General features: G+C 39.8%; 7 protein-coding genes across 7 annotated transcripts; 4 read left to right on the top strand and 3 right to left on the bottom strand.

Moving 5' to 3' along the window:
- Window positions 1–415: 415 nt before the first annotated feature.
- On the bottom strand, window positions 416–2,741 carry BATDEDRAFT_34422 (uncharacterized protein; the record flags this gene model as incomplete). The annotated part of the gene is made up of 6 exons (XM_006676731.1): window positions 2,659–2,741; window positions 2,431–2,582; window positions 2,249–2,338; window positions 1,292–2,158; window positions 925–1,211; window positions 416–834 (listed from the first exon to the last, which is right to left on the bottom strand). The coding sequence occupies exons 1-6, from the start codon at window positions 2,713–2,715 to the stop codon at window positions 416–418; spliced, it is 1,872 nt and encodes a 623-aa protein (XP_006676794.1). The 5' UTR covers window positions 2,716–2,741.
- Window positions 2,742–3,186: 445 nt separating this feature from the next.
- On the top strand, window positions 3,187–3,921 carry BATDEDRAFT_86229 (bifunctional 4-hydroxy-4-methyl-2-oxoglutarate aldolase/oxaloacetate decarboxylase; the record flags this gene model as incomplete). Its single annotated transcript, XM_006676988.1, has 1 exon — window positions 3,187–3,921. The coding sequence occupies one exon, from the start codon at window positions 3,187–3,189 to the stop codon at window positions 3,919–3,921; it is 735 nt and encodes a 244-aa protein (XP_006677051.1).
- Window positions 3,922–4,182: 261 nt separating this feature from the next.
- BATDEDRAFT_22917 (uncharacterized protein) lies at window positions 4,183–7,888 on the top strand (the record flags this gene model as incomplete). The annotated part of the gene is made up of 9 exons (XM_006676603.1): window positions 4,183–4,463; window positions 4,639–4,725; window positions 4,857–4,938; window positions 5,034–5,212; window positions 5,474–5,631; window positions 5,725–5,841; window positions 5,935–6,081; window positions 6,172–6,866; window positions 7,028–7,888. 9 exons carry the CDS (start codon window positions 4,183–4,185, stop codon window positions 7,886–7,888), a joined length of 2,607 nt encoding a protein of 868 aa, XP_006676666.1.
- Window positions 7,889–8,444: 556 nt separating this feature from the next.
- BATDEDRAFT_34420 (uncharacterized protein) lies at window positions 8,445–11,846 on the bottom strand. The gene is made up of 11 exons (XM_006676730.1): window positions 11,429–11,846; window positions 11,237–11,369; window positions 11,049–11,164; window positions 10,539–10,917; window positions 10,193–10,420; window positions 9,959–10,115; window positions 9,767–9,882; window positions 9,604–9,684; window positions 9,218–9,533; window positions 8,929–9,108; window positions 8,445–8,821 (listed from the first exon to the last, which is right to left on the bottom strand). Exons 1-11 carry the CDS (start codon window positions 11,464–11,466, stop codon window positions 8,517–8,519), a joined length of 2,049 nt encoding a protein of 682 aa, XP_006676793.1. The 5' UTR covers window positions 11,467–11,846; the 3' UTR covers window positions 8,445–8,516.
- A 935-nt stretch (window positions 11,847–12,781) lies between these two features.
- On the top strand, window positions 12,782–14,918 carry BATDEDRAFT_9489 (polynucleotide adenylyltransferase PAP1; the record flags this gene model as incomplete). The annotated part of the gene is made up of 7 exons (XM_006676455.1): window positions 12,782–12,978; window positions 13,050–13,198; window positions 13,294–13,403; window positions 13,480–13,533; window positions 13,620–13,731; window positions 13,806–14,034; window positions 14,099–14,918. 7 exons carry the CDS (start codon window positions 12,782–12,784, stop codon window positions 14,916–14,918), a joined length of 1,671 nt encoding a protein of 556 aa, XP_006676518.1.
- Window positions 14,919–15,777: 859 nt separating this feature from the next.
- On the top strand, window positions 15,778–18,034 carry BATDEDRAFT_9548 (trifunctional histidinol dehydrogenase/phosphoribosyl-AMP cyclohydrolase/phosphoribosyl-ATP diphosphatase; the record flags this gene model as incomplete). The annotated part of the gene is made up of 2 exons (XM_006676462.1): window positions 15,778–17,693; window positions 17,803–18,034. 2 exons carry the CDS (start codon window positions 15,778–15,780, stop codon window positions 18,032–18,034), a joined length of 2,148 nt encoding a protein of 715 aa, XP_006676525.1.
- A 115-nt stretch (window positions 18,035–18,149) lies between these two features.
- On the bottom strand, window positions 18,150–21,314 carry BATDEDRAFT_34419 (condensin subunit BRN1; the record flags this gene model as incomplete). Its single annotated transcript, XM_006676729.1, has 10 exons — window positions 18,150–18,396; window positions 18,526–18,908; window positions 18,986–19,072; window positions 19,165–19,422; window positions 19,508–19,918; window positions 20,031–20,310; window positions 20,432–20,466; window positions 20,567–20,780; window positions 20,975–21,109; window positions 21,240–21,314. 10 exons carry the CDS (start codon window positions 21,312–21,314, stop codon window positions 18,217–18,219), a joined length of 2,058 nt encoding a protein of 685 aa, XP_006676792.1. The 3' UTR covers window positions 18,150–18,216.
- Between the last annotated feature and the right edge of the window lie 64 nt (window positions 21,315–21,378).

The following is a 21,378-nucleotide window of genomic DNA, read 5'->3' as shown; positions in this document are numbered from 1 at the left end:
TTGCTTGGGAATGTACAATGGATGAATATTGATTGTATCCTTCTGCTAGAAACTGACTGCATTGTTTTCTCAATATGTATCCATCCGTTGCAATCTAGATCTTGGGTTCAATTGGTTTGGTGCTTTTAATCAGACTCTGTTACATTCTAAAATACCATACGCTTGCGGTTTAATCCAAGGAAACAGATTGCATGCTAAGAATGCATTGGCTGTTTTCATGCCAATCGCCAGGAAAACCCAGTCAATCTTGTCAAGGAGTTGCGAGAACATTGTCCAGTAAATTTGATGGGAACTCGCACCAATTATTTCATGGGTCTGACTGTATTATGCATTTTGGTACTTTTATTTGGTGCTCTGTTTTGCATGAATACAACAGTGAGTACTAGAGATGGTTTCAAATAGACAATATAGTATATCAATATGTTTTGGGAATATCCACAAAACAAAAAATAAATCCTTCACGCTCTAGTTCCGATCGTAGCTCTCTAGTTCGAGCAACAAACTTGGATGCATCTTTTTCCCGCCATATACCAATCACACACCCACCACTTCCAGAAAGCTTTGCTGCATGACCATGTTGATGAGCTAGCTCAATAATACGAAGAGTCTGTACACCAATCACTGCATCTCCATAAAGTTGACGACGAAGTGCAAAGTTGGCATCAAACAGTTGAGCAAGAGCAAAACTGTCGTTGACTTGCATGGCTGTTTTTGCCTCATCAGCAAGCTTTCCCAATTGTTTCATTCCTTCAACGACATCTAGATCGCCTTTTTCAAACCGAGTTTTGACTGTATGATGAACTTTTCCCGACTCTTTTGGTTGTCTCACAAATGCTAATCAATAAAGTGTGGTTTACATTGTGCATGCGTTAAACTAAAGCATATGCATAAGTTGCTGTAAGCTAGACGTATTGATCAACTTACCCATCCATAAATTTAATGGAATGCCAGATGTACTGAGTGGTTGGTACTCTCCAAAAGATCGGTTGGTCATCAACTTTCGATCAAAATCCATATGAACACATCCACCATAGACTTGTACAATTCTGTCTTGTAAACCAGCAGTAATTCCTAGCTCATCTGTCTCTGCAGACAAAGCCATATTGGCTTGCTTCCACAGAGGTATCGTTGCTTCGGAAATACTGTTGAATTTCAGTAAAGATTTCAGTAGCGCTATAACCAATGATGAACTACCAGCAAGTCCAACTTGTCTGAATAAATGTTGAATCAAATATTAAAAATTATAGTTTGACAATATGAAATATCATACAAGATAGTCGATAAAAGTTACCTAGGAATGTTGGTTTGATATATGATGCGCATACCGCGTCGAACCAGTGGAATATTGTTTGTATTGCAGTGCTGAACAAATATACGAATTGTTGCAAGCAACAGACGGCTTGCTCCGTCATATCCATCGATTTTTGCAACTTGATGAGCAGTGTGAATAGATCCAAATGAGATATGATCGCATATTTTGTTGGCAACAAAGCAACATGATGAGTCGGACGAATCTGCATTAGGTACCAGAGTGACATCAGCCCAAAAATTTGAGATTGTGGTGGATATAGTTTTTCCGTAAAACCCATCACTGGGGTTGCCCATGAGCCCAATGCGTGCATAAACACGATGATGGATATTTGGAATACAAGACAATGGAGCCACGATACGGGGTAAGTTGGGTTGAAATGATTTCCAATATGAGTGATAATCAGCAAGGGAAACTGCTGGATCCATCCATTTTGAAATGGGATCATCGACTGGAAGAATATGCTTTGAGAGTTTTCCATTTTGATCAAGCCATGCTAATAGCTGGTCGTATGTTGTCGTTGGCTGAGCTGTAGATTCATTCGACCCAACACATGGCGCTTTTGTCTGCCATAATTGCATTTGGCATAAATCAATGTATTCTAGTAAAAGTGGAACCACCTCTGCACTGACTTTAAGAGCAATTAAACTAGATCCAGTTGAAGAAACTAGCACAGAGACATGCCGAGGTAATACAGTCCAAGATGAAAGAAGATGCTGATCTGGTAAAAAGTCCGATCCAATGATTGTTATTTCTTGATCGATTCCCATTAAAGTATGTGAATCTGAAGAGTTGGTCGGTGCACAAGCCAATCTTAGTGCAACGCCAAGCGAATCTAAAAACGCATTTCTATATATTTAAACCAAGACTATAAACATTAGGATTCATCGAGTAGTGATTCAGTTTTAATGAATATACAGTCAAGATGGCTATTCTTACTTTGGGTCTCGTAGCTCGGCAGTTCCAATGCTAAGAACATGGCCAGCGGGAAGCCCAACATCAATTGCCCATCGCTCATATGGTTTAAAACTGCAGTAGAAAGGATAAAAGTCGGGATTAAAGGTGTATTAGGTGAGTAGATTGATCTATGCGACCAAAGTATAAGTCATGGAAAGACTTGCCTCTGAGCACTGGCAACCACATACACTCTGTCATGAATGTCGGATTGTTTTGAAAAGAATTGATAGCACCAAGAAAGACTAGGAGTGCTGGATATAGGAAATAGACCCTTTGGCAGACCCAGTAGATAAGAGTGTTGGAAATGACAAAGAGACTAGAATAAAATAAGCGCAAGATTAGAATAAACAATCTATATCAATACATGGATGACAGCAATACCAAGTGGGTACCTCGTCTACTTGATTCAACAGGACAGTAGATACGCCAGCAGCAAGCACTATGATCATTTGATGAGTTACAGCCAGCGACAATGGGGATGAAAATGGAGAGATGAAATGAGAAATTGTAACCATCAATGTGTTTTTTGCAAATATTAGTGAATTGTTGATTGATTTGAATAGCACGAGCATACATTGCTCGTATCTCCTGTACCATAGTGACAATCCGACTTGTTAAGACGGTCAGTTGAACAATTTATTGTTTCTCTTGATTCAATATAGGAACATGCCATTCGTTTGGTTTTAGTCTGACACGATATTTGGTGATTCACTTATACATAGTTTATGCATTGATCTAAACCAACCGTGCAATATTACTAAAAACAGGTTTCAAAATGCTGCAGTTTCAGACTATTGAATGTCATCAGAATGAGTTTAAAGCAGAATGAAATCGGGTTGAAAACATTCATGTCGCGTTTTCATCCCTTGTCTTCAACTGTCAAACAGATCGCGTCTTTGCCTTTTTATTGGATCGACTTGATGGACGCAAACGAAGCTATTGCACTGCTACAGCCTTATTCCTCATGCGATATATCCGATGCTCTACATAGACTGCCGTCGAGTGACTTTGGACAACTTACTGACATCCATCTAATTTCTCCTTCTCCACTTACTCATCCTGACACTCGTATTTGTGGACCTGCATTTACTATCGAGTTTGTCAAGAGCCATGCCATCACTACCAGTACCACAAGCAAGCTGCATCACATGGATAGGGTACCAGAAAACAGTGTGGTAGTTATCAAGGCTCCATCTGGTCCCAACGCTGTTTTTGGAGGGTTAATGGCAGCAAGAGCAATGGCTCTTGGAGTGAAAGCCGTTGTTGTTCATGGTCGAGTACGAGATCGCAAAGAGCTGGCCGAGTATGGATCATCATTGCCAGTATTTGCAAATGGATTCTCTACGCTAGGTGCTTCCCCTTTTATGAAAGTGGGGAGTAGCGATCATATTGGTGATGGTGTGGGTGGTAGTGTAACAGTGCCTGGATACGATTCATCTGATATAGGTTATCCAGCAGTTGTGGTAGCTACTGGGGATTTGATTGTAGCAGATATCGATGGAGTTGTGCGAGTGCCTATTTGTCATGTTATGCAGATTGCTCAGATATGTAAGCAGCTGGTGACAGCAGATGCTCATTGTATGGATGATATCAAGACGGGCCGGTCATTAACGGACGCATTTGCCGAGCATCGAAAACGACCGCTTCAGCAATGATTCTCTTGGAAGCTTACGATTGATATTTCTGATTAAATTGATATTTGGTGCAGATTCAATCGACTAGAACACTTTCATGATACCAGATTTAGTGGTGGTTCGTGATGGCAATTTGAATCTTATCGGCAGTTTTGAACAGCTATTCAACATCCTCTTTCTGCTGCAGCAAGTGTTGTATATTTACAACATCCGTTTATATTAAAAACATATTGGTTCAAGCTATCATCCGTCCATTCAATCTCTACAATTATCAAATAGTTGATGGAAACTGCACAATTCGTTTATCTGCCAAAGGCTTGTTTTCCTGCAAAGGTCATTGCTTGGAAAGTCAATGTCAATGATATAGTAGCCAAAGACCAATCACTTGGCATTTACGAATTCACTGAAACAGTTGTTGAAGAGCCAGAACACATACCCGGTGCTACTGTAAGTGCAGTTCCAAAGACTAGTCAGAAACGGACTCGGAGAGAGATTCGAACTGTCTATGAGGGCAGAGTCGACTCTCTTGGTGCTAAGCCTGGCGATACCATTGAAGATCCAAAGTATGTTTCTATGCTTCATGGACTGTCGTCCGAATAATATTCATAGATCTCTTACCAGGCTTCTCGCTCTTGGTGCCTATTCAATGGCTGGACCACTGGCTTACATTGCAGTCCTGCTACTAGCACACTTGTTTAACATCGTTCTAATCTACTTTTCATCTTGTTTGGTGTAAAGACATGCACTTATTGTCATTGTAGAGCCTTGTGGTCATCCAGTACAACTCAATGGATTATGCGCTGTCTGTGGAAAGGATCTATCAATGTATGTCGGCTTCATCAAATTGTATCTGCAATTTCAAATCTGTCAATGTGAACCTACATTTACAATAGTTTAACTATTTGAATTTACTGTGCATTCATGCTAATCTATACTCTCTTGCTTTATTGCAATAGTGCTGATTATACCGGAACTGATATGGAGCGTGCAACGATTCGAATGACCCACGATGCATCTGGGATTACTGTCAGTCACAAGGTAAATTTGGTGGTTTTAGAAAACGTCGATTGTGTCTTGGATTATTTCAATTCTATTAAATACAATTTTGTAATGAATACCCTGACCGTTTACAGGAAGCATTCCGACTTGAAAAGGAAACTGCAGACAGATTATTGGACGAAAGAAAACTGTCGCTTGTTCTTGATCTTGATCAAACCGTAATTCATGCTACTGTCGACCCTACTGTCGGCGAATGGATGGCAGATCCAAACAACCCTAATTTTCCTGCATTAACGGTATGGGCTACACATGAGTCTAATGATATTTATTTTGGCATGCATCTCTTGCAATATTCGTTTTCTTTATCGATCTTGCAATTGTCATTTGTAAAATACTTTGAAACTATTGCTAATACTCTATAAAGGAGGTTCATAGTTTTGTTTTACCCGAGAGTCCAGCTGTATATTTTATCAAACTAAGGCAAGTCGTACTTGCGTCTATTTAAACTTGATGTGTGTAGTTGTTGTAACGAGACAAGACTTTGAATTTAATAATATTGGTTTGAAATGTTTAGACCTGGAACACGAGAGTTTCTTCGTGAATTGAATGCAAAGTACGAGATGCATATTTACACCATGGGAACTCGAAACTATGCCAAGGCAGTTTCAAAAATTCTTGATCCTGATAAGAGATATTTTAAAGATCGCATTCTCTCTCGAGATGATAGTGGAAGTGAGTTGTGTTTATTCATGATTAAACAAGTAATTTGCACTTTTTAACCGACTTTTACTATCTTGACATTGTATCTACCTGAAACAACGCCAGGCTTTTCTGTCAAGAGCTTACAACGACTTTTTCCGTGCGATCAATCCATGGTTGTTGTTGTAGATGATCGTGCTGATGTATGGCATTGGTCACCCAATTTGCTCAGAATTAAGGCTTGTACGTAAAATTGCATTTCTATATTGATGATATTTGATTTCCATTTTCTATAATTATTAACTCTACTTGGCATGGTTTGCATTGTATGGTTAGATGATTTTTTTGTAGGCATTGGCGATATTAACGAACCCGTCTATGCTGCAGCTGCAGAGCTGACAGATCTAACAAAAGCCAAAGTATCACACAAGCCACACATTGGCTCTTCTGCACCACCAGAATCAACATTTTCAGTTGTACAAGGTAATACACCCAGATCATTCAATCTCTTACCAACCAAAACTTTTGCATCTCTATTGGCTCATGCTCAAATTATCCCACTTGCTAAAGTAGACATTCCAGAGCTTGAAGACAGTAAGCTTGATCCGGATACAGATAGCGATTCCGAAACAAGTGAAAACAAGGCAGAACTGCTGGCTAAAATGCAGGATGTACAGATGCTTGCATTGAAAGATCAACAAAATAATCGTCCACTTTTGCACTGTCAAGAAGAATTGGATATACAGACAGCACTGTTGACATCCCCCACCGACAATAATGCCTCTGACCTGATCACTACAGTAATAGATGAAGGCTCATTCACTTCTACAACGGCTGCACCTCGTCAAAGTCAAGCAATGGGGCAACCGCAAGTCTCCACCGCCATTTCTGCATCTGTAGCATCCACATCAACATTAAGAACTCCTACATCAGATTTGATTTCCAATAACACATCGATTGTATCTAAACAACGGCCTGTTTTGATTGATACAGATCGTGAACTCAATCTTATCAAATCTCTCATGATGTATATTCATCAAACGTTTTACGAACGGAGCGATGCTGGAGATATCAAGACCTCTGACGTGAGAGTAATTGTTCCCGAAATGAAGCGGTCTATTCTTGAGGGTGTACATATTTTGTTTACAAGTATCATTCCACTGGGTCTTGAGCCTCAAAAACACGAACACTGGATTGCTGCAACTTCGTATGGCGCTGTATGCCACGTTGATTTAGACCCTGAAGTGACACATGTGATTGCTGGCAAGGTGAGTTGATGGTATTTTAATTGCTGACAAGCCATTGAACACGCTCTCAACACCTTGATGAGTTTACAAGCAATCTGATTTGAAATGGATCAGTTTGTTTTTGAATCTCAATTGGTCTAATCTGGGGTGAACTTGTTAAATAACCAATGTTTTGTGATTAGACTGGCACGGCAAAAGTCAATGCAGCTCGGAAACGTCCCAATGTTGCCATTCTTAAAATTGACTGGTTGATCGATACTATTCGAACATGGCAAAGGGCTGATGAAGTTCGATATTTACTCTATCTAGATCATATCCCAGTAAATCTTCCACCTCGATGTATCAATTCGTTTTTTTTGGATAGTGCTCCAGCTGCATCTACTCTTATGGAAGATCGTTCTAGCATTTCTGACCAAGACGAGTTGCTCATTGTTCAAGGCAAATGGGAGCATGCCAATGAAATTTACGAAAAAGTGGGTGGAGACGATTGGAAGGAGATGGATGCTGAAGTCGATATGGCTATGATGGATGATGACTCGAGTGATATAACGGGAGATGACGACAGTGCCGATGCTGTAGAGAAATTTGGGGCTCAATCTGCATCTATCAACTCGACAAGCTCAAATAGTGGTGGCAAGACGTCCAAAGACTCTGTAGATGCTTTACAAGACGATGACTGGGACTCTTTGGCTGATGAGATTGAACTTGGATTGGAGGAAGTGCTGACCAACACTCAGCCTAAAAGCAAATCCTCCAGTCGTGTAAGCACTTCATCTGAATATGTTTCTAATCAAAGTGCTGCTTCTGTAGATATAGCCATGTTTCCAGCCCGTCCTAGAAAACCATCTCCGCTTGGACAGTATCAAACTGCTAGTAATTCTTTGGAGCAAACATCGTTGGCCGATGGCCAAGAAACCGGCGATGATGCATACTTTGATCAAATGGATGCCTGGGAAGACGATGATGAAAATATGGAACGGATACCCAAACGAAAGTTTGATGAATACCAAGACGAAGATGATAAATTTGACGACGATCTATGAAAGTTGAGCCTGATGCTGCTTCCAACCGCATCAACCCTTGAATAAACTTGGAATAAGAATCAAAGAGTGCGCAATTACCGATTAATATTAAACGACTTTTATAGCTATGCACTTGGGTTTTTACCATTATAATAGTCACAATTTGAAAAGTATTCATACTTGGATGCAGTAATCGAAAAAAATGATTACACATGTAGCAAAATACTGCATAGTGCTGAGCTTTTCGCCATCAACTCTCAACTTGGTGATTAAAAACAAGAGATGAACTTGCAAATCTGTCAAGCAAGATCGTTCAAACCAGCAAGCTAAAAAAGCGGATGAGGCGTACGCGACTTGAACGCGCAACCCTTCGATCTGGAGTCGAAAGCGCTACCAATTGCGCCAACACCCCTTTCCGCGTCTGCCAAAAAAATAAATTACATATATTCTAACAATAACAATAAAAATTGTCCCGATTTCACAACTAACAGGTGCCATTTATAACTACTGTATGGTCAATACAGCTTGATTTAATTGTTGTAAGCCAATTCATAAACATAAATGACAACTCGTTTATCTTGATGAAAATGCTTATATAGCAATAATCATGTTGTGTATTAGAAATATTTATATGTTGCTATTTATCATGTCAACTCAATGCGTCATGTTGATCATTCCAGTTGCGGACACCACGGCTTCGAAGTGCCATGGCCACCAGTGCTTTTTTTTCCGAGTTTGTAAGAGATTCCAAAGGAGTGGTGTGCGTCGGTATAGATGCAGATTGGTTTGTTGAAGCTGTTACAATTAGTCGACGTCGGGGTTTTTGTCGTATACGAGTCGATACTGGTAGTGTACGAATCAGGGGTTCTTTAGAAGGATTCATTGGCGCTGCTTGAACCTTTAGCATATCTGTCACGACAATGGGAGAAACAGGTTTATGCTGTTTTGTTGTAGCTGGGTTTATAGTTGAATTTAATGATACGCAAAAATAAACAATGATGAGAATTTAGTCCCTGTTGAAAAAACATACTACTCATATCACAACAAGTCAACAATCTTACTTTGAGTAGACGAATCAAGATATTTCTTTGACTGTGTTTCTGCCAAGCGTCTTTCGGCACGCAGCGTATTGCTCATATCCATAAACTGGTCTCGTTCGTTACAAACTATTTGAAAATCATTTAAGCAAGCATCAAGACGCCGTTTGAGATCATCCATCTCAGCATTCGTGTCGCTAAAGTCTATCAAACGTTCAAGTCAACCAAATGATAAACATATATTGTAAAAACATTATACATTGTACCTGCTTCAGGTTCAAAATGAAAACATGATTTGCATGCAATGACTTACTGGAAAGATCTTGCTTTTGGGAAAACACAGGTCGAAAATCGTGTTTTTGTGACGATTCCGAGTTGAGCTGTCGTGTAGAATGTACCTGTCTATGTGTTTCTAATGATCCAGCTACTTCTAAATTGTAATTATCATTCAAAACGTCCTTTGGTCTCAAATGATTTTGTTGAAAGTGTGAATCTACAGCATACTGGTTTGGAGGTCGTGCTGGAGGTGAAGGAGGGTAGTCGTCGTTCATTTGAGGTTGTAGTAATTGGGTTTGAAGTGATTCCATCTCCTGACGCATTTCCCTGACAATACCTCGAAGTTTCAAATTCTACTTGTTGCCATTATATAAAATGTTAGTCTTGAAAAAGCATTACATAGATTGAATAGTTTCACCGTACCTCGTTTATCAAGTTTTCCATTTGTGGATCAATGGATTGTTCTGTATAATTTGACTGTCGTTGCATGCTTGATTCTAACGCCTAATACATTTCAAAATTTGACAAGATGGTCAGATGCCGCCCTAATTAAAGGCATACTTATTTCGTTACAAATGTAACTTACACGAGCTTCAGCGTGAGCCATTTGAATTTCTTCTTGGAACTGTTTGGTAACTATATCCATATTCAGTTCATGCTGACGCTCTTGTTCCACTAAGCTTTTTTCCCGGGTTTGTATTTCTATTTTAAATACATGCAAGCAGTAAATTAAAGATGTATGCAAGAATGATTACAACTGAATACATTAGTTGTATACCTTGTAGTAACTGTTTCTCTAATTCACGTTCTTTAGCAATTCTTTCAGATATCTCTGTTTTGAGTAACTTGACGTCATTTCTACGATTGTCAACATCTGTCTCCAGTCGAGTGATTTTAGCGTGCAGATGTGTAATGTCTTTATGACTAGCAAACAACTATGGTTCACCCAGTTGGTATATTTGTGATTGAGTATTAAAAATGAAATAATTTGATATTACAAGTTTGTTCTCACCTCTTGAGAGTGGTTGCGTTCCATTTCACTCATTGTGGATTTCAATGATTCTACATGCTCTTCAAGATCAAAACAGGAATGCTTAAGGACTTGCACCTCGTTTTTCAAAGCAACAACAGTGCCATGGTGCTGATTTTGATTACTGTTGATGATAGAATGTGATTCTTGAAGTTTTAAATTAAGATTACTAACTTGACTTTCCAATCTCTCTATTTCAGCATTTAAAATCTTGATATTGAAAGCACCATCAAGCAAAATAAAGTTAGATATTGGGTTGCTTGTTTGCCTTGTTTCAAAATATTTGCAAGCATATATACATTGTGTAACTAAACATCAAAACAAATACCTTGGTTTGCTGTTCCGCTTTCAACTGTATCTCAGATAGTTTTGTGTTGTATTCTTGCCTGTCTATATCAGATTCTTCATTTCCGCGTTGAATGATAAGCTCGAGTTCAGAAATCCGTTCTGCAGTCATTTTATTGCAATCAGTCATGTCCCATTGTTTTTGTCGCAACCGTTTATCCAAGTCTTGATTGATTGCTATTTGCTCATTCAAAGAGATCTGATGAGCATGATGCATAGCTTTCAGAGCTGCGATTTCGGAATCGCGCTTGGCAACTCGATGTTCTGCATCAGTCAGTCCTGCTTCGAAAGCTTGTTTTTGGCTACGTATTTCTGCATCATGGTCTCTTTTCAAAGAAGCTATTTGTGAATCAAATGTTGATCTAAATCAATTCAAATAGAATCATGACAGCAATGTAAATGATGCAGCAGTGAGTGTTTTGAAATCATATATCTATAGCATATAAAACACATATTGAGTAGTATTTTCAAATTATAAAATGATAGATATTACTTTTGTAGATCTGAATCTTGGATTGCAGTTTTGATTTGTACCAAATATTTTGATTTTTCCAATTCCAATTCATCTGCTTTTGCTTTCATCTTGTCAGCTAATTTTTCAATATCATCCTGTATGCAAACCATTGTGAGATTAAACCATTATTGATACGTGGATATTTAAAATAAAGATTGCCGACATACATTATAGATGCGATGTGTTTTGCGTAGAATTTCTTGGTGTTCTAGTTCTGATGTTTGTAGCGCAGATTTTAAAGCGGATGATTCTGACATTCGTTCAGAAAGTGCCATTTTGAGCTCACCTATTCTTGCATCACTGATTGCATTCATGTTTAACATTTGAATCGAGTCAAGTCCAATAAACCAAGCACTTGCCTGTCGTGAGATATTGCTTTCAAGTCTGCAATGACCATCTCAAGTGATTCCAGCTCAGCATCCCGATCTTTAATTAGTTTTATATTATATACAAAATCGTCCTGAAGAGACTTGAAACGAGCGCATAATTCCGTATACTAGTAATGGTACAACAGCACAAGTTGGAATCAATAGTTGATAATAAACCTATGAAGAATTCAAAGCTGCATGATGAGTGAAGCACCTCGACTCACTAAACGATGTTTATTATGATATTTATGAATAGCGGTTAAATAGAGAGTGCGTATCTGGTGAGTACTGCCTTGTAAAAGCTGGTCAAGTTTGACAGTATCTGCAGATGAATCTGAGTTGAATAATTCCTGTAGTTTATCAGTTTGATTTGAGTGTTCTGAGATGAGCAATAGTTCTGGTTGTTCCATGAGAGTATATTGCAGTGATTTTTCAAGGTAAAGTTGAGCAATTAACACAATATTTAATCTTTAAATATTTAACAAGTATTTAACAAGTATTTAACAAGTATTTATCAAGTATTTAATAAATCTAAAATAGTATTCAAAAGCAGATATCAATCATGCCAATTCATTGATAAAGCAGAATGTCAATTCACTAATAATTCCATTCAAAATGAAAGTTTCAACTTTGTTTTTTGTTTCGTATTTGCTGATACGATTGAGTCTGTTGCGACCACTGAAGACTGGGTGAGCAGCAGTCAAGAAGATATGAATTGTGTTATTGAACATCAGAAACAGCCCATCACTTGCTGGCTAGACCAGATTCTCTTATCCAGCCATCTACACTCTTTTCTTCCTTTCTAGTCTTGGCACAGTCCTCTCGTTCAGTCACCATCTATTGTATAGTCCTGTAGATCATTACTATGGATTGCTGTTGATCTGGTCAAGAACTCAAAATGCCATTCCAACTCTTGGCAATTCAGTTATATTGTATCGAGATTCTCAAGTATTGACAGCTTGACATGGAATCAAGTGTAGATCAGTAGTCATGTTGCAAAACAATGGAGAGTTGGCTCTGTTGGGAATATCATGTCATGTTGGTTTAGCCAGTTTGATGTTTTGTTGTTTTTGTCTGAAACTGATGATCGTAGAATCAATCTGCAGTGAATGTGTCCATGACTGCTCCTCTTCTGCATGGCTTGGTTACCAATGTTAATTTATCCTGCAGATTGATGTGCTAATATTACCGTATTTGCTGCTTTATAAACTAGGTGATATCTTGATCAAATACTAGTTATTTCAGTACAATCAGTGCTGTATCTACAGGCAGTTTACTCGAGTTCATCGAGTATCTATTATTGAATCATCTTTTTTTTAAAACCGTATCGTCAACTCGGCTGCAATGAGTCGATATTTGAATAACGGAGGGATAAGCAGTGGCTTCAATACCAGCTATCCCCAGCGACATCGCCATTTAGGTGTCACTCCACCCATCTCAGAAAACCCTCCAACAGAAAAGGAAATTGCGTGTACAGAGCAGCTTGTTCAGACGCTGCGTGATTATGGCCAGTACGAAAGCGAAGAAGAGGCTCAAAAGCGGTGTGTCGATTCTTGCTGAAAACCAGGCTGTTTGATGTGCTGTTCTGTTGGCTAATACTATTCCTGGTCAGTGAAATAGTTTTAGGAAAAATTGATGCCATTTTTAAAGAGTTTGTTCGATCTGTGAGTATTAAAAACGGCTTGCCTGAATCTCTGGCAAACGATGTCGGTGGTAAAATCTTTACTTTTGGCTCTTATCGTCTTGGGGTTCATGGCAAAAGTAAGTGTTTATCGACTGTGTTTCATACAACTTGCATTCTTTTAAAAGTTACAGATCCTAACATGGTTCAATTACACACATTCTGCGATGCTTAGAGAGTGATATCGATACACTTTGTGTAGCCCCAAAACATGTCAAACGTGAGGATTTTTTAGAATACATGTATGAGCTTTTAAAAGCTCGACAAGAAGTATCTGAAATTACCGTAAGTTTTGGGTTTAAAATTCAAATGGTTTTGATACTTGTAGTTTGACGACTCAATTTTATGCCATGTAACTTAGGCTGTTGCCGATGCATATGTGCCGATTATTAAACTTGAATTTTCAGATATTTCGGTAAGAATACTTTGTAAACTGCAAAACTCTTGTAGCATGCCTTTTATTTGTTAAACTCCAACTTGTTTTGTAACTGTATGGCATAGATTGATTTGGTATTTGCGAGGCTGGCTCTCCCAACTGTATCTGAAGATCTTGATCTTTCTGACGATAGTTTATTGAAAAATTTGGATGATCGCTGCATTCGTAGTTTGAATGGTAATTGGGTTTGATAGAATTGAGCATCACTTGACGGTTTATTGTAGGCTTATATGCATTGATTTAAACTCTAGGTTCACGAGTAACGGATGATATTCTTCGACTGGTTCCTAATGTAGAAACATTTCGAATAGCATTGCGGTGTATTAAACTGTGGGCCTTGCAACGAGCAATCTACTCCAATGTAATGGGATTCTTTGGTGGAGTAGCATGGGCCATTCTCATTGCACGAGTATGTCAGCTGTATCCTTGTGCAGCAGCAGGAGAAGTAGTGTCCAAGTTTTTTCAAATCATGTATCGGTGGTAGGTGATAAAACTGCAGGGTATGCCAGATGGAGTCATTTTTAAACAATGCATGTGGTATTAGGGAATGGCCGCTTCCGGTTCTTCTCAAACCCATCGAGGAAGGACCACTTGCAGTGCGAGTATGGAACCCCAAGATTTATCCACAAGACAAAGCGCATCGAATGCCTATTATTACGCCCGCCTATCCATCAATGTGTTCAACACACAATGTGACGGTATCTACTCAAACAGTGACCACACAGGAGTTTGAGCGGGCAGCAGTAACTACGGATAAGATTATGCTTGGACGAGAGAAATGGACAGTACTCTTTCAAAAAAACGACTTTTTTCACAGATACAAATATTACTTGCAGGTGATAGCTTCATCCAACGATGATGAGAAACAGCTCATGTGGGCAGGGTTTGTAGAGTCGCGATTACGACAACTGGTGATGAAGCTGGAGCTTGCAGAGAATTTGGATATTGCGCATCCATACATCAAAGGATTTGATAAAAAGACAATGTGTTTTAATGAGAATGATCAGCATGATGTAGCTCATGGACAAGCACCTAGTAGTTCAGATGCATTGGCATTTATAGAGCAGGCGACCAAATCAACAGATGGCGAGGTGGACAAGGAAGCAACGGCCCAAGTAGAAGAGTCGGCAACAAAAGCAAACTCGGAAGAAAAGGCCACGGAAGACACAACGGCAGTGGGTACACCAATCTGGACCACCACATTCTATGTAGGGCTTGCAATCAAACCCAAGGATCCAAACAATGTCGGATCACGTAAGCTAGACATTACATGGCCAACATTGGAGTTTATCAAGATGGTCAAAGCATGGGATAAGTTTGAAGATGATTCGATGGGAATTGTCATTCAGCATATCAAAAGGTAAGACGGATGAACAGTCGTGCAAGTAGATTAGAAACATAAACTAATGAATGTGTAGTGCGGGGTTGGCAGCTGAAGTATTCCAAGAATCTGAGCCAGCACCAGGACTGAAAAAGCGAAGCAAACAGCAGAACAATGCTGCAGTTACAGGACAAGAGAATCCCAGCAAAAAAATGCGATCTTCAGGGCTAGTGGTAGAGGCCAATGAGGAATTGAGAGAAGACACACCATTGACAGGGGAGGAATTAAAAGAAACATTGCCAGCCGAAGAATTAAAAGAAACACCAAGTATAGTGAGCAAGGAAGAAGTAGGAATGACAAGTAATGCTAGTGAATCACCTCCACCACGATCGTATTCTGAGGCAGCAACAGGCAATCGGTTTGGCAATGGAGGAATAGTAGGAATGGGAATCCCACGCAATGGACGCGGGCCAGAAATTAAGATGCGGCAGACTAAAAATAAGGGAGCCGAACGAGAAACTTGAAAATAAAAAATAATAATTCGACAGTTGACCATCAATGAAATGATAGCCATCGATTGTACTATTGTTCCGCTCTCTCCATCAGCTTTGGCAGCAGCCAAAGTGTTTCCTGTCCTTGTATCGGACTTGAATCTTGCGCTGTCTGCCAAGGAACTTTGGGTTTTATCGGCAACTCCTCGGTCGACTCTCGATGCTGGAGCTTCCAAAGTCATTGTCGATTTTCCCCAAAATGACATGTCTGTTCTAGAGGATCTTCCAAGAGATCGTTTAGGCATCAGAGTGTCTTCATTCAACCATGACATGCTGACTAAGCTCTGCTCGTTGGTCTCTCTTATTGTCGCTGATTCTTGCTCTGCTGATTCTTTGGCTTTGCTCGATTCCATGGCTGCAAAGGATCCTTCTTTATCCATCGTATCCTCGACCATTTCATCGGATACTCCGCACATTAAGCATCTTGTTCAAGCATCCCAACTTTCTCTTGGTCCTGCTCCAGGTTCTATTGATATTGTTCATGCATTGACCAGCAAGTTGGTTTCTGATCGTCCCGATGGACTATTTCCTACTATTGTAACCGACACGCAAGGCATTGCTTTGGGTTTGTGTTATTCTTCTTACGAGTCTATTCTGAAGGCCTTGACCACAGGTCAAGGCGTTTATTACTCTCGTAATCGTGGCATTTGGCATAAAGGACTGACTTCTGGTGCTACTCAGCAATTGATCCGCATTGATTGGGACTGTGATGCCGACACCCTTCGTTTCACTGTCATTCAAACTCATCCTGGTTTCTGTCATCTCTCCACTCGTACTTGTTTTGGTCCAGACTCTGGCATATCTAATCTGGCTGCTACCTTGACTCATCGTCGTCTTCATGCTCCTGCTGGTTCCTATACAAAACGTATATTTGATGATCCTGCTTTACTGCATGCAAAAATCCTGGAAGAGGCTCAAGAATTGTGCGATGCTACAGCTCATGATGACATCGCTTGGGAAGCTGCCGATTTGATTTATTTTGCCATGGCAAAATGCATCGCTTCTGGAGTATCGCTATCCGATGTGGAGCGTCAATTGGATGCCAAATCTAAAAAAATATCTCGTCGTCCCGGCGATGCCAAGTGCAAATTCGCTGATATGGTCGCTTCCAACAAGGAGAACATCCCAAATTCCGTTTCTGAAAAAACTCTTGAACCCACTCCAAAAGAATTACTTCCATTTACTATGCAGGTTTACAAAGGCAAACTGTCTGCTCAATTGTCCAATCGTTTGATTCAACGTCCCATCATCAATACCGACGAGATCATGGCCAGAGTTCGTCCTATCGTCGCCCAAGTGCGTGCTCAGGGTGATGCTGCTCTCGTTGAATTAACTGCAAAGTTTGACAAGGCTCAGCTATCCATCGACAATTTGCTGGAACGCAGTCCGTTTGATCCCGCAAAAATGATCATTGATGCCAACGTCAAAGCATCCATTGATCTTGCCTTTGAAAATATCTGGAAGTTCCATCAGGCTCAAATGGACAATGAACCACTTGTTGTAGAAACTATGCCAGGTGTAGTGTGCTCTCGTATTGCTCGTCCAATTGAGCGCGTAGGTCTGTATGTACCTGGTGGTACTGCCGTGTTGCCCTCATCTACTCTCATGCTGGCTATTCCCGCAAAAGTGGCTGGTTGCTCTGAAATCGTCATTGCAACACCTCCTAGAAAAGATGGTACCATTTCGCCAGAAATCATGTACGTGGCTGCAAAGGTGGGTGCGACTGCCGTTCTCAAGGTTGGTGGTGCCCAAGCCATTGCTGCCATGGCGTTTGGTACTGCTACTGTCCCAAAAGTAGATAAAATTTGTGGTCCTGGAAACCAATACGTGACGGCTGCAAAAATGATTGCCCAATCGGATAGTTCTGCTTTGCTTTCCATTGACATGCCTGCTGGACCTTCTGAGCTTCTTGTGATTGCAGATGCATGTTCTGATCCTCGTTATGTCGTTTCCGATCTTCTCAGCCAGGCTGAGCACGGTGCTGACAGCCAAGTCGTCTTGGTTGCCATTGGATTTAAACAGAACCATCTAGACGCTCTTCAGCAGGAGCTGCGTCGTCAGGCCATGGTTCTTCCTCGTGCCGATGTTGTTAAACTTGCTTTGGAAAAAAGCTATATTCTCATGGTCGATACCATGGATGAAGCACTTGCCTTTTCAAACGAATATGCGCCTGAACATTTAATTCTGAATGTGGACCATGCTCGCAATCTGGTAGATAGGATCAAGAGTGCCGGATCGGTGTTTTTGGGAGCATACTCTCCTGAAAGGTAACTTGTTTATTGACCTTTTCATATGAATGTTCAATAGAATAGACATGAAATAATTGTACACGTGTCAAAGATGAAAGTACTGACGTTTAGGGTTTATCTTGTTTAGTTGTGGAGACTATGCCTCTGGAACCAACCACACTCTTCCCACATATGGGTATGCTCGTATGTATTCGGGTGTCAACACCCACACATTCCTGAAACACATCACAACTCAGGAATTGACCAAGGAGGGATTGGATCGTCTGGGCGATTGTGTCATGACTCTCGCTGCTTTGGAACAATTGGAAGCACATCGCAATGCAGTTGCTATTCGTCTGATGGATATTCGTCGCAAATAACATTTTGAACTCATTTATTTTTACAACTTTTTGTCAGTGTGATTTCAAATCATTATCTATTGCCCATTTACAAGCAACACGATTTGGATACAATACACTTGCATGGTTTGTTTCAACTCAAGATAGCGAGCTTTATTTAAATGAAACAGATTTGTTTTTAAACGTGAAAACGGAGTTGGAGTCTATGCGTTGGGAACTGTAATCTGTAAATCTTCTAGTTCTGATGATCCATGAATTTCCAGATTCTTTTCGTTTGCCAAGTGCAACACACAAATAAAACAAAATGCTACCGAAATATCATTGTATGCAGCCGGCGAATACGCATGACAAAGCTCCGAGACCACAGATGAAAACACTTTTGGCTGTACGAGATTCCAAATGTCCAATAAAATTGTGTAAAGACATGAATCAAAAGTTGATCATTCCAAACAAACCAAATAGTAAGTCATTTTGATATTATTTCCAACTCGTTACAAAAAATGATTACATACCTTGTGATATTCTGATTGTTTTGTAATATCAGGAGCACAAGTGTTCTGCAACGAATTAGACTCGTCACGTTCAACATCAATTGTTTTCCAGATATTATCCTTCAATTTTTTCACATCTACTCGCTTCGCCGACCGAGCAAGTCCAACCAAAGGCGCTATAGATTGCCTTGAAACTCCTGCAGATAACATAGTCCCTAAATGACTCTTGTAATCACCACCTTGATCCAATGATAGGTCGATTATATTGGAGTTATCCACAGAATGCTTTGAATTGTACATTGTGGGATCGCTTGGATGACCGTCATTGCCCCCTTGTCCAAAATCATAATACTCATCACCATCATCGTCGCCAGCATATTCCAAAGGATTATTGTATTCGTTTTCTAATTGCCCTTAAAAACATGTTGAGTAAATCAGCAGTACCGATATAGATACACAATACCCAAACATGAATCATTACCATCAGTGATAGTGTGCATTCCTGCATCATTTCCATCATCTAAAATCTGCCCAATGCTAGGTTCAACTCGATTTGTGGATCTAGCATCTGTCGATTTAACCATTTCAACAACACACGTGTCAAACATACAGTCTCTGCATACTTGACCTCCCAATGTATATTCAAACTCGCTTGCTTACCTATGCTGACTTGAAGATGAGGTTTGAGAAAGTATTTGAGAAAATTGGCAGACGATACATGCATATCAGGTGGAAGTTGATGTGTAGACAGCTCTTTGGTAGAGTTTTTGGGTAAAAGACTAGGCTTGGCTGGTGGGGTAAATATAGCCTCACGATCAATTGGCACATTGCTTAAAAAGTCGAGTGTGGGAGCTTGCTGAGATCTCTTTGGTTTGGCTGCATTTGTTGATTCAACGGAACCTTCTGTTTTCTTATTAACTAAAATAAAAACAGTGCATAGAGTTTAGAATAGATTTTAGCATTGAAATGGTTATCCAATGAGTCATGCCACAACGGTATTTACCCCGAAGTGATCGTGAACGCCAATATTCTGGCCCAGCCCAATTACGAGCCGCATTAGCATCAAAGTACGAAAACAACTGGCTCGACATTTGAGCATCACTTTCCGGTTCATCCGTTTCACCAGCAATGGACATGCTGCTTATATCTTCTAGATTGAGTGGATGAATAGATTGACTAGCTGAATCTTGATTGTAGTTTTCATAACCATCATCGTCCTCAACCATTGGACCTTGATCATAGGGATCATAATTATCAACATCGCCATAATCATCAGGATCGTCTTGCTGTTGCATCATTGTATCATACTTGGCTGGAGTCTTGGGATAAAACTCGCTATTGTCAAATCGAAATGACGAAAAAGTAGGACATATATCGAAGTTGTCTAGACTGGAAAGATTGCCTTTAATTTTAGCTTGAAAAGATTACATTTTTAAAATAATTAGTTTTACGAGCCTTGGCGATACATCTACCATGCCATCAAATCTTGCAAGCATGATCTAGATCAACTAGTACTACAAACTTACCGAATAACTGCTCAAAATGAGCCGACAAAATATCTGAGCCGCAACTCAAGGGTGCCATATCATCAGCAGTGCTGGAATCCATCATAACATCGCTGGCATCAAACAGAACCTTTCCATCAGCGGATATCATCAAGTGATTCAGCAACAAGCCTTGAGCACCACCTTCATCAAACTCAGCTGCGGTTTTCTTGAAAAGTGGATCGACCGAAAACTCTGCATCCATGTGTTTCCAATTCAGCTCGGTGACATCTTCCTGTAAAGTTTTTGCGGATGATTTACTCTAAATTGTAGTATACAGTGGGTTTTAAATTAAAAGGTAAAATAGTACAATATCAATATTTGAATTCAAAAAGTGCAATGTGTCTGGCATGCATCTATACAATCAATCACACTGCACTTACCTTTGTTTTTACACTTGATACAATGGCTGTTTCGCCTATATTTGAAAGAGGCATGGGTTACATTTGAAATGATAAACTACATGCTGGACAAACACATATTTGAAAATGAAAACATCAAGTGATGAGATGCAATACCATTTTCAGGCCGATTTTCTCTATCTGCAAGGCTATCCAGCAATCGTTTTGTTTCTGAATCAACCGAGTCAATACGGGATGTGTAGATCTTGACACATCCATCCAAGGTACAGGATGCCTTTTGAAAATTAATAGAGCTGCCGTCACGAAGAACACTCATATCATGAAAGTAATCAATCAGTGCCAAATTCCATGTGTTTGCAGTGCTAATATTCTAAATTTAAGCCAATCGTATTTCAATTAGCTTATGCATAAACCATCGCATTCCGTATAGTTTAAATCCTGTACTGTTCGAGCTGAACATCATGAAATTTCGACAATTGACCATTAACTATCCTTTTCTGGTTGAAAAGTAAAGATATTGTATAGCAAGCCATGGGTAAAAGATATCAACAGTGTGAATATTACATTTTCAGCAGCAATCTTCATCCATTCGTCAAATGAACGCCGAGCATCTTCGGTTCCAGCGGGAATAACCGAAGTTGCTGGACTGGAGGGATTTATGCGAGTTAACTCTCGAGGCTTTAATGGAGATGATGGAATCTAAACACAGCGTTGAATATATGATGATAGTACATGTTAATCAGCAGTTGGTTCGATATGAGAGTCAGATTGCATTCTTATGATTCGTCAAGTGCAGATCCGTTACTGAAAATGCATTCTACCAAAATACCTGAGACAAACTTTTGCTTTTAAACAGAGCATTTGCATCATTAGACTTGACAGTATTTACTCGAGACTTGGACATGGCGATTTCTTATGATTTCTGCTGATAATTGTTGATGTCCAGAAAAGTCTGAAAACACCAATTT

The sequence above is a fragment of the Batrachochytrium dendrobatidis genome (genome assembly GCF_000203795.2).
Source record: "Batrachochytrium dendrobatidis JAM81 unplaced genomic scaffold BATDEscaffold_2, whole genome shotgun sequence".
NCBI lineage: Eukaryota > Fungi > Chytridiomycota > Chytridiomycetes > Rhizophydiales > Batrachochytrium > Batrachochytrium dendrobatidis.
This window is presented reverse-complemented; position numbering and strand designations above follow the sequence as displayed.